We start from the raw sequence: 12,994 nt of genomic DNA on the forward strand, positions 1-12,994 counted from the left end.
ACTGAAAAAACTGTATATTTATTGCGCACAAAAAGTGCGCTGTTTTTCGATTTATTGTTCCATGTTTTAAAACTGTCACCTAAAAATATTGGTAAGCGTATGTTCCTAACATATTCTAGCTTTAACTGTTTCCACAACAAAACATTCCTTAATTGTTATTTATAGCCCTCCTGGCCCTGAAATTGAGATCACCGAAATTTTCGTCTATTTATACTGCCATTTCTGTTTGCAAGATAATTCGATCCAACACACTTCGTGCAGATCTGTGTCAATCACGAGAGTACTTGATAGAGAAGTAAGGAATTTTTTTAAAAAAAATCAATCTTTATTGGAGAAAATTGGTAAATTAATCCAGAATTAGGCGCAACTTTTTGTTCGCAATAAATAAATTATACAGTTTTTACAATGGGTGGCACTGTAGCTCTCCGGTCTGTCACTATATTTTTTTGAGGAGAGCTACTGTAACGGTTCTGCAGCAATCGCAACTTCTCGGGCCTTTCCGACTAGCGGAAAAACGAACGACCTCTTCGAATTTTCCGACCTCGACAGGAAAACCCGTTATATGGGTAGGTAAAACGAAAACAAGAAAAAATAGAAAACATGTGCTTGTGAAATATTGATGCCATCATTCCCCCGTATGACAAGTTGACAACCTATTGCAAAAGTTAATTTTCTCATATGTGAAGTTCGAAAACCCTAACTCCAATTGTTCAAAAGTTATGGTCAAGGTTTAGTCAAAATCAAAACTGTTAAAATACAACGAAAGGTCTTGTCACAAGGATTAAACACATGGAATATGAAAGCCATAACTCTTACAAATCATAAATACATGTATAATTTATTGGCAAGGTTAATGTTTTTTGTGGACAGACAGCTAAATAGACTGACGGAAAGAATAAAAACTACATGTATATATATCCCAGAATCTTTGATTAAGGGTTGGGGGCATAAAAATCATATAACACATATGCATTTAATTATGCATAGCATTGCGATTCTTTACAAATATGCATTTCAACGAATTATGTGTTTGAATGACACTGATATACGTTACAATGACATCTTACGTAATATTTACAGATGCACCTCATACAAAGTAATGTACATTTCATTCAAACGCATTCTCTCTCCACTTTCTGCCTGCAGATAGACCATGGGAACTGTGATTTTCGGATCGGGTATTGTGATCGCTTTTTGCCTGGTGGGAGCAGGGTATACTGTTATAGGAGTTCTGACCATTGTGGCCGTGACACTGGCTGGTGTTATAGATTACTTGTATGTCCCCATGCCTGCTACTGCCGAATAAAAGTTTCAAAGACAGAAATTAATGGCAGGATTACGACTCCGAAATGCCTTGGTATGTGAAATTACAATGTATCTTTGTTTTCATAATTATTAAAGCATAAAACTACTGTGTGCATATGAAGCATGTTGTATTTTTCATGTTATTAAATTTCAAAATGTTACTCCAAAATTTTCACTAAATGCAGTGATGCATAAAATCAACTCATGAAATATGAAGAAACGAACAGTAACTAAGCTCAAATGTCCGTTAAAACAATACAAAGCGGGAGCCGAGCAGACACGGACCTCGGAAAACATCGGAGAGGGATCAGGTGCCATGGAGGAAAAGAGTCATCTTCTTTCGACTGGATACACTCGCCGTGCGCTATACTTGGCATGATAAGGCAAACGACAAGAGGCCCATGGGCCACATCGCTCACCTGAGAAGCTTTTACCATGCTGTTCTTTACCAGATTTCCGCCTTGTAAAACATATTGTGACCCCACCCTACCCCACTGATCATAATTTGGACAATTTGAAATCTACACTATCCCAGGAAGCTTTCACATAAGTTTCAGCTTTTCCAGTCCAGTGGTTCTTGAGAAGAAGAGTTTTCCTTTATATTTCTATGAAAAACCTTGAATCCCTATTGTACCCCCTACCCCCGGGGTCATGATATGAATGATTTAAAACCTACACTACCCCAGGATGCTTCTCCATAAGTTTCAGCTTTTCTAGCCCAGTGGTTCTTCAGAAGAAGATTTTCAAATATTTTTCCTATATATTTCTATGTTAAACTTTTATTCCCCATTGTGGTCCTGCCCTACCCCTGGGGGTCATGATTTGAACAATTTAGAATTTACACTATCCCAGGATGCTTCCACATAAGTTTCAGCTTTTCTGGCCCAAAGGTTCTTGAGAGGAAAATTTTCAAAGATTTTTCCTATATATTTCTATGTAAAACTTTGATTCCCCATTGTGGCCCCGCCCTACCCCTGGGGGTCATGATTTGAACAATTTAGAATCTACATTACCCCAGGATGCTTCCACATAAGTTTCAGCTTTTCTGGCCCAGTGGTTCTTGAGAAGAAGATTTTTTACTGACCCCACCCTATTTTTGTCTTTTCTTGATTATCTCCCCTTGTGAGGGAATTTGCCCTTCATTTTAAAAATTTAAATTCCCCTTCACTTAAGGATGCTTTGTACCAAGTTGGTCAAAATTGGCCCAGTGGTTCTTGAGAAGAAGTCGAAAATGTGAAAAGTTTACAGACGGACGGAGGGACAGCTAGACGGACGGACGACGGACAAAATGCGATCAGAAAAGCTCACTTGAGCCTTCGGCTCAGGTGAGCTAAAAAATTGACAATTTATTGTATAAATAATGGCCTAACAATTTGTATGAAAAACGTCAGTCAACATATGAATTAAAGATAGATTGTATTTGTCGACCAGATCATTGTATCGATCAACCACAGGATTTGCAAAATATTGATTGTACACGAGACTGTTGGTATCCTTGTGACTTCAACTTCTTAATCAATAGCTTTTCTCGTTTTAGAAATTGTTCGTACACGTGTAGAACATACTCGCGAGTAAATCATAGACCTCAATCACAGGCATTTTGATCGCTTAAAAAAATTGTGTGTGTAAAAAAAGATACTTTTTTAAACTTCAATTTTTTTTCTAAGCGATTTAAAGGCCTGTGGCCTCAATATTCAGGTTTAAACAAATGACAGCTGTAAACTCCACACACAGGTGAAAATGATATGTTTCTACATGAATAAGACATGCTTGTGATCAAAAATTTATCATTAAGTTATATTATACTTTCATGTAAATTAGTAGAATCCGATTGGTCGAGAAACATTTGTTAAAAAACACTATTACCCGCTGAATAATGAAGCCACGCCCTCCAGCGTAGCAACAGTCAACATTGCTTGACGACGGGTGATATTCCAAAAAATAGCGACTGCGCAGAATTTATGCGCGCACGGTTCACTGTTATATGTATTTGTATAAAACATTCAGTATAATATAATAATTATTGCATGTAGTTCAGAGTAACATTGAAAATTTTCACCCCTCGAAAACCATTGTCAACCGAGGCGCATGTTACACTCAACTACATGCAATATTTATATATTGTTGTTTAAAGCTGAACACTTCTCATAAATAGGCACTGTCAGACGGGTATATAAACCGCTCGCTTTCGTTACACCCGATTGCACACTTGAAACGTAGTACTCCTATCGTGGTCTTAGATTTTTTACGTTTATTTCTTGTTTTTCTGTGCATTTTCTGTTTGTAAATAATGTATTGACCTGTATTTTCCATGATACTTTTGTCCTGTTTTGGAAAAAATACGTAAAATTTGATAATTTCATCGATATTGAGTAGCACGCTTTGTAAGATATACGTCTTCACTCATCGGATCTCTGTAGTAAAATACAGTGGACCCTCATTTATCCGGACGCCTTGGTTCCCAGTCAATTTGTCCGGATATGTGAAGCGTCCGGATATCTGAATTACCAGTTAAACAAGACAAAATAGCGTTTAAAAATTCCGTTCCGATGAAAAGTCGTGCGGATACTGAAGCATCCGGATATCTGGCGTCCGGATATCTGAAGGTCCACTGTACATTGAACTGACTAGCGATCTGCTCCTTATATACGAGTTGTAGGGAGAGCGTTGAAGAACGAGAAATATGGCGGACTATGCCTATTTACGAGTAGTGTTCAGCTTTAAGGTCACCATAATAGTCTTCTTCTATCCAATATGAATCAGATGTGTCAGACTTTGGTATCGTTTGAGAAATCATCAATTGATTTAATTAAGTTTTATTCATATATTTTTTGTTACACAGAAAAACTCAAAGTTTTGGCGAGGGAAAGAACACGAAATGCAGATTGCTCGTGGGAATATCTACCCAGAAACCACAAGCAATTCAAAGGATCCAATAATTTCAGTACGTTATTATAATGTTTTACGTAGTATTTTCTTTAAGTTGTGAAGTTAATTAAGGAAAAGTAGAAAATAACTATAAACAAAACTATGATTGAAAAAGAATTTTCTAAATCTATTTTTATATATTCAGACGGAGGACACATCGATAGAAAGGGTACCTGTTCGTATCTATCGCCCGGCCGATATGAGAGAAGTGGAGAGACTTCCAGGGGTTGTGTATCTTCATGGAGGGGGGTTCTGTATGGATGAATTTGGTAAAAGACTTCTTAAAAATTGTGGTTGGTTACATTATAGTCTTAATTTTTTATATAGGTTATCAATAGGCATGTTTTTTTAATATTCATTTACTAATAGAAAACACCATTGAAAGTTTTTGCAAAATGCGAGTTTTGTAAAACACTTCTGTTAGACTTGTAATGTATTTCATTGGGATAAACTCTCCATTCTTTTTTTTAAATATATTGTGTTCTATGGGAACATATTGATAGCATTACCAAAAGTTTTTAAAAATGCAATAAATATATAGATAAATTATAAGGAGTTTAGCAAATAATCAGTTTTTTATTGCAAATAAAATAGAAAAAATATGTACAATAATAGATAAATAAATAAATAATCGAGTGTCTGTTAGAACGAAATCATTAAATACTTATTCTAACACAATATACACTAAACTAGCTAAAATAATTATACACAAAAACTTTCCTTTCATTTTGAAAACAGTGAACTACGATCTTATGATCTGTCGGATGCTGAAACTGAGGAGAATGGTACTCATATACGTCAGGTAGGTTAATATACTATTGACTAAAAAGGTTTGATATACTACTATTTTATGGGAGGTCAGTTATATTACTTATTACTAATATATATAGATGAGAGTCAATCGTACTCCCTATGTGTACATAATGTACTTATTTTGTAATGTAGGGTATGTTGTTCACTATGTCAAAAATTAAATTACATGAGGCATCCCATGTCAATTTCAATAGTCCTCGCCCCTGACGTTACATGCATATTTGGCCTCCTTAGCGTAAGACACAAAGACAGACGCACGAGATTTACATGCACATTATGTCTTCTTAGCTTCTGACGTATCGCTTGGCGACATTTACATTCCGTTAGAATGATCAAGAAATCAAATAAACTATATCAAAGAGTTATCACAGAGAAAACAAATAGAAATGGAATTATTTGTATATACATGTAGCTACAGTTACTACGTGTATGTGAGATTGAGTATGGAGCTCGCTATGATAATGAAAGGTAGTTATTTTAAAATGTTTATTACATTTTGGGGTTGGTTATGATACTCACTATTATGTTAACGCAAGAGTAAATAATTCATACCTCTTACTATGTTACGCAGCGTGTGCTACTCACTTTCTTTATGCAACGTAAGGAGTGCAACATGCCGGTACTATGCTTACGTAAGGTATTTATGCTTGTATGCTACTCACGGGCGTTAAATGTATATAAGGTAGCGTATGCAACATTCTACCCAAGTACTACATGTAGATAGTTTATAATGCGTTTATTATTTTTCAATGGAAAATATCGTCCACCCCCATTTTTCAAGAGCTGAAATTAGGGATAATAAACTATTTAGCGCTAGAATTGAAATAATTAATAAATTACCTTCTTTGTATTAAACAAAAAAATTATGACCAAACTGTCATTAATATTGAATGAAATGGGTGCAAAATGTAGGCGGTGTAACGTTGAATATTGACCCCAGTTGAAAATTGACCCGGGGTTCATTTCTCAACGTTGAATATTGAACCAGGGGTGTTTTTTCAACGTTGAAAATTGAGACCAAAAGTCGTTGAATTTATACCCGGGGTCATTTTTCAACAGCTTGAAATTTTTTTATCTTATCTCCGATGACTTCAACGAGTTGAAAATAGACCCTGTTGGATATTGACCCCACCTAAGAGTTTGAACATTTTTTGAACTTGGAAGTTGTTTTACGGGATTCATCAGTATCTCTATATTTATATTTCGGGTTCAATTTTTTTCCCTTTTCAAGAAAAATAGAAATAAACTTATCATCCCGTGTATATATGTACATTTTTATACACGATCTTCAAGCATGACAACTTTATTTTTGACAATATTTTCTAAATCCATATCCATAAATAACTACATGTACAAAACCATGAATAGGGCATAAAACAAAAATTCTGGAAATCTGATGACTAGAAAGTGAGCCGTATACATAAATATTAAGGTTTCGTCAAAGGTCAACATGTCTAAAAAAATATTTTTACAATAGATCCAAAAATATGTGTGTTATAAAGTCAAAACGTTTACAGTTTATAAATATATCAATGATTAATAGATAGAAAGTATCACTTGACAACAAATATTTAAAAAAAATATTTTTTAAGAAAAATTGTAGAAAATGTGCATATTTAAAGAAAAATGCATCTGCTTGATTTTTTTCTTCTTTTTTTGTGAAAACCATCATTGCAGAAATAATATAAAATTATGTTTATCATTGAAGGGCAAGTTGGACGTGAATGGTCTCTGAATGGCTGTTATTGAAAGCATGACATGTATAAAGACAAGACCCCTATAGAATCCACCATTTGCAATGTACTTTCACTTTTAAGTCTTAACATTTGGACAAAATAAACGGAAAACAACTTTCCAGAGGCTATCCAAGTCCAACTTGCCCTTCATTGATAAACATATTTTGTTTCTGCAATAATGGTTTTCACTAAGAGCGCGGAATCAATTAGGTGTATTCTTTGAAAATATATGCATTTTTAAGAAGAATTTTTCTCAATATTTTTTCCAAGTATGTTTTTTATCAAGTGATGCTTTCTATCTATTAATCAATAAAAAAAACTTTATAAACTGAAAAAGTTTTAACTTTATACCTCACATAGTTTTGGAGCTATTGTAAAAATAAATTTTTGGACATGTTGACCTTTGATGAAACCTTAAAGTGATCAGGTGGGCAGAACATCCCATCTAGTCAAATTCAGTATAAAAATTAACAAAATTAAAAGCCTAAAAAGTAGAATGAAACACATCGGTCAAAATGAATCCAATGATAGGTTATATTTGTGAAAAGATCAATATAGCGACCATACCATGTAAGTAATGCTGACTTTAAACAAGGTTGGTGAAATCCTTGTAACAAACTTATCTGTCAGTAGCCTGCCTCGGCCTAAAAATCGATCGTTTTCGGAGCATAACCTTGAGAATGAGAACTAGAGTAAGAATCTGGGATGGACTAGAAGCTGCACTTCCCACCATCTTTTTTATCAACATTTCAAAAAAGCTCTGTCTCTGCAACTTCTTTTGATCTAAACAACTAAAAAGCGCATTCCTCTTCAAAGAAACACACACACACACACACAGAGAGAGAGAGAGAGAGAGAGAGAGAGAGAGAGAGAGAGAGAGAGAGAGATCCTAAAGTTTTTCTCGGAGGCGGGGGTATGGTGTCAAAACCCTCTGAAATATTGTGACAAAAAAAAAACATAAACAAAATAAATAAACGAAACGCAATAAACATACAAGCAAACAAAAAAGGGAAAGGGAAAGGGAAACTAGCCAATGTTGAAAACCAAACTATGTCTCTAATTGGATGGAAGGGCCGCTTCAAAAATTCCTCACAAACTATTCTGTGTTTCCCCGATTCAGGGGGAGGGGGTCAATGTTTTATTTTGGCTACTTTATTAAAAATATTAAATAACGCTGAATGTTAGGGTTGTGTATCTAAGGCAAACATTTTTTGATTTAAAAAAAACTACAAAAATGAAGAGAACAGCCCAGTAACAAATACAAAAACAAAAAAAAAAAAGAAAAACCAAAAACAAAACCAAAAAAACAAAAAAACAAAACAAACACATTCTTCAAATATATATGGTACTAATCCCAAAAAGGGGAGATTACCCCCCCCCCCTTTTACATTCTCTACTTAACAAAATAAATATGTATTAATTTTGAGGTTCGTTCTTTAACTGTTTGATTAACTATGCGAAAAAGATCACTAAACCTTTTATTTTGAAAAAAATCCGTTTTTCAAGTTGGACATTATAAGTTATTAATGTTGCGCATAACTAAATAAGCACGTGCATCATGCGTTAAACTCTCACCATTTTCCAAATACTAATACCAGGGTATTAGGAATTTTAAAATTAAAATAAATGAAATGTTGTTAGCAAACAAAAAATTATAAATAAACAAATTTATGAACTAAATTGTATATTGTTTAACTATGTTTACTAATATTCAGGATTTTCATACTGTAAATCACACTTTATTCGCGAGAACTTTATTTTCGCGTAATTACGCGAGACAGTGTGCTCGCGAAAAATTAATTTTCGCGTATAATAGTATTCTTTAAGATTTTAAAGAGCAATAACCACAATTCGTGAAAATTTTGTCTCGCTAATCAAGAGTCAATGACTACCTCACGAAAATAAGGTGTCGCGAAACTTAAGGATGTACAACACAACTACCCCAAAAAATTCCTGTCGTTTAATTTTCGTTATTTTTGTATATTTAGTACATGACTATATCTACTGCATGTATGCATATTTTGGACAAAATCGTTCGAGTGGTTTTTGGACAGGAACTTCCGAAAGTTACCCCCCTTTAGTTGTTTACAAGGAGAGAAATTTTTTAATCAATGAACTACTTAAACCTTGATTTTCAAAAAAACCAGGTTAGATATAAATGTCAAATTTTATTGGCTTATTCTTTTAAACATTTAACACAAAAACATAGTCATCTTTTTGATATACATATCATCAAAACAATTTTTAAAGACCTTAAACTGATAAACTATGAATTTTCTAAGCCTTGAAAATTGCGTATTTTTCAAATTCAAAATTTTTTTGTGAAAAAACCTGTCGTTTAATTTTTGTAAAAAAAACTTTCTTAAGGTAGCTGGTAGTAAAAATAATCTTAATAATTTTTTGTATAATTTTTGTACGACCAGTTTTGATTTAATAGCGGAAAATTACCCCCTCCCCCTTTCTCAATAAAACACGTTCCCGCGCGTCTTTCGCGGGGGTCGATCACTTTGTTATATCAATCTACAAATACACATTTAAAAAATTAAATTGGAATATTGCTTTTGCTTCAAAAATATATTAACTTACAAATTTAAAAGTTCTCATATGTAAAGCGTATTTAAATGTAGATTTTTAGGTAATTTTTGAATACCCCTATCACCCCCACCCCTTCCTTTTTTGCGTCGCAGACCATTTAGCGTTTGACGAAACGTCGTTTACAGTGCAAATATACTGGTAAGGCAAGAATCCCGGAGGTATGCATTAGTTTTTAAATTCATGAATGCAGAATAAATATTGACTACTCTTTTTATATGTATCAGGAAAAAATTACTGAAAGATTTTAGTGTCTAGTCCATATACGTATGCGTTATGCATTCCTAGTATCTCATGAAACCTGGATACGAATTCAAGTTTTGTTGAACTTGAATATGTTGATTTTTAATTTTATTTCTTTAATTTTATTCATTAAAAAAATGGTGTATGTTCAACTCTCCTGTCCTGTGATATAAATGGAATAATTGTAGTTTCTTTCATGTCATCTTTTCAAACGAGACAGTATGTGGCCGTGGGGATACATCGACATTTGCATTAGATGTACATACACCCCTCATGATATTGTACGCATTTCTTTCAATGTCGTCGCTTCTAAAGTTAAAATGAAAATTCCGTATTCGTCCACATGAACATCAAAATATCAATAATTAAACTCTTCATCTATTTCAATTTATATCAAATCGCACATTGATATTTTCTAAAATCTTATAGGCTACGTTTTGTTTTGATTCGAGGAAATGCGAACCGACATTGTTGACAGAAAGTCAAAGTTATGATTTGCTGCAATAGGATATTCATGAATGCAGATAATTTCAGTAACAAGTAAACAATTCTTTTCAATTCTATACTTACATTGTGTATATGAGGTCTATAGTATTCAATTCTCGGATTTATCAGGTCTTTGGATTCTGTGGAAAACCGTGAATAAAGGGAGGAAAATAAACATCTCCTACATTTTCAGAGTTGTTCCTCTTTGATCAGTAAGAGTCTGAGAACAACATGATTTTACATTGTAACAAGTTTTTTGTTTATTTATTGTTGTTTTATTTAATTAAAGAAGAAAAACAATATTTATATCGTGTATGCACAAATTGTAATGAAGACCATTAATCGGAATGTTATATAGCCAATTGTAATAATGAGAATTTCGGCAAAATAAAATTTTAAGAATAAAAAAAAATGCTGCGCTTTGATCAAAAATACAATTTTTTGTATATGAAATGAAATGAAATAAACATTAAGGGATGGTATTTTAAGTCTTGCTTTTTACGGAGTTTAATCGGGTTAATTAAAAAAATACTAATTAATTGAGTATGGTACGCACAAACACAGCCAAGCCCCATATCCCAATTTTCTTTCATGATTGATATACATCGGGATCGTTTTACTCGTCGTTTTGACGCTTTATTTCTGACGTTAAATTTGACGTTACGTCAAACGTTCAATTGAAATCGCAAGAGTTATCTCCCCCAGTGTGTTGTACGTCTATAAGTGATCTACAGATGTACTTCTTTTTAAATAAATATTACACGAAATATTGCAATATTAAGCTACATGTTACTTTGAAAATTGTAAAAGAAAGAAAAATTCAAATCTGAAAAAAATTGACAAGAAAAAAAAATGACCATTGCCCAAACTAGTAGTCCAAACCCGAAAATCCTATTGGGGGTTGGATCCAATATATATATTTTTTTAACACTACCACTTACTCTTTTTTTACTACACTGTAACGTGCCTGTTATTTAAAATTAGGGAAACTAACCCAATTACAAATTGTTAATGCCTATATTATGTCTATCTTTGCAAAAAAGGTAAGCATCCCTAACTCCCCTTCCCTGTACCAACGCCTATGAATTTAATCACAGTTGTGAAAACAAAGTCATAAATGTGTTTTTATGCTGTTGAATTTTGAACCGGTTTCATGATCAAAATTCTACGACCCGGCTCGGTTTTCAACGGACTGTCATTAATACTTGAACGTTGAAAAATGACCCCCGGGTCAATTTTCAACCCGGGTCAAAATTCAACGTTACAGCGGCAATTGTATTTTTTTTTCATATGTTTCCGCGATGTAGGCTATGCTACTCACTTGTAATAAATATACGTAGTCTCCCTGTTCAAAATAAAATTTCATATTGCACAAACGATTTTGAACATGCCAAAACTAAAAAAAAAAAAAAAAAAAAATTGATATAACAAATTTCATGAGTGACATACCTTAACTGTCCGATACCGCTACATTATTTTTTCATGTATTTTTTCTAGATATCGTCTGGCACCGGAATTTCCATTTCCAGCTGCGGTGGACGATTGCTTTGCAGTAACACGATACATACAGAGAAATACAGAACAACTTAATATGGATTCTGAAAAACTTATCCTGATGGGTATAAACATTAATGCAAACTTTATATCAATTTATTTGACAACTCTCTCAAATAAATCATATTAATGATCATGATAAGTAATTTATATGGCAATTTTTTGTAAATCCCTGAAAATCGTAGTAAGTACAAGATTGCGAAAAATAGAATAACATAATGTTTACAAGAGGTATAAAACTATAAATATTAAACATTTTATATTAAAACATTTTGCAGGGGATGATGCAGGCGGAAATTTGACCATGAATATGTTAATAAGAATGATTTCGGAGGATGGACTAGACCTGCCAAAATTCAAAGTCCAGATAGTCTTGGTTCCATTTATTCAAGCATTAAATTTTATCACTCCCTCCTATCAAATTTGTGACAATATTAAAGCACCAACCTTTCCGAACGCTGAATTTATGTTAAAATCTTTGATCACCTATGCTCTTGGTTTTGCGACTCTGGACAACTCTGAAATACGGAAATTATTGGAAAATGCTCACTGGACGGACGAAATCAGAAAATCTCATTTTCCAAAACATGTAAGACCCGATGTCCTTCCAAAAAATTTAGAGAAACCAATGGTTAAAAGCGCGATGTCCAAGAAAACGGATTCCGGATTGGCAAGAAAGTTGAACGACAAGTTTTTAGATCCTATGTTTTCCCCGCTCTTTGCGGATGACGAAATTCTCAGAAATTTTCCAAAAACGTACATTTTGTCTACGGAGATAGACTGCTTACGGGACGATGCCTTTTTCCTCGCTGAAAGATTACGTCAACTGGACGTTGACGTCACGCATCGTCATTGGACCGGAATGGACCATTCATTTCTGTTCCTCGAGTTTTATAAGAACTCTTTTAAAGCCTTGCAAGAAATCATAACTTATTTGGATAAAAACTTATAGAAATGAAACCATACCTTTTGTTGATGGAATAATTATATTAATGTACTCGAATCGTATGTAATTTTAAGAAGAAAACTTGTGTTTATATGTCCCGATGTTCTTTGTATTAATATTGATTAAACAGTTTATGCCTGGAGTTCAAATTCGATTGGTACTTTAATGAATTTTGGAACATTGCTCAGATTAACAGAAAACGCAGAACCTTGCTTCTCCTTAACATGAATTCGATTCGTAGATTGCAATCATGGTAGAATCGTACGGGAACGATAGTATTGTAACCTGATCATACGTCAGGTTTCTTTTGGAATTCATAAATGGACAAAAGAGAAACAATGTCTTTAGCTAAAATTGGAAGTACAAGCAAATGTTGGGGTTCATATGAGAA

General features: G+C 33.5%; 1 protein-coding gene across 1 annotated transcript; it reads left to right on the plus strand.

Moving 5' to 3' along the window:
* The first annotated feature begins 1,109 nt into the window (after positions 1–1,109).
* LOC134230061 (arylacetamide deacetylase-like) lies at positions 1,110–12,752 on the plus strand. The gene is made up of 6 exons (XM_062711835.1): positions 1,110–1,357; positions 4,148–4,249; positions 4,379–4,502; positions 4,972–5,035; positions 11,601–11,722; positions 11,936–12,752. Exons 1-6 carry the CDS (start codon positions 1,328–1,330, stop codon positions 12,607–12,609), a joined length of 1,116 nt encoding a protein of 371 aa, XP_062567819.1. The 5' UTR covers positions 1,110–1,327; the 3' UTR covers positions 12,610–12,752.
* The last annotated feature ends 242 nt before the right edge of the window (positions 12,753–12,994 follow it).

This window comes from Saccostrea cucullata, unplaced genomic scaffold, assembly GCF_032062105.1.
Source record: "Saccostrea cucullata isolate Sc308-1 unplaced genomic scaffold, CSIRO_AGI_Scuc_v1 ctg218, whole genome shotgun sequence".
NCBI lineage: Eukaryota > Metazoa > Mollusca > Bivalvia > Ostreida > Ostreidae > Saccostrea > Saccostrea cuccullata.

Coding starts and splice junctions, on each gene's coding strand:
- LOC134230061 (XM_062711835.1), top strand. CDS start 1,328: ATGGCAGGATTACGACTCCGAAATGCCTTG. Junction 4,250..4,378: donor CAAAGGATCCAATAATTTCA/GTACGTTATTAT, acceptor TTATATATTCAG/ACGGAGGACACATCGATAGA. Junction 5,036..11,600: donor ATGGTACTCATATACGTCAG/GTAGGTTAATAT, acceptor TATTTTTTCTAG/ATATCGTCTGGCACCGGAAT.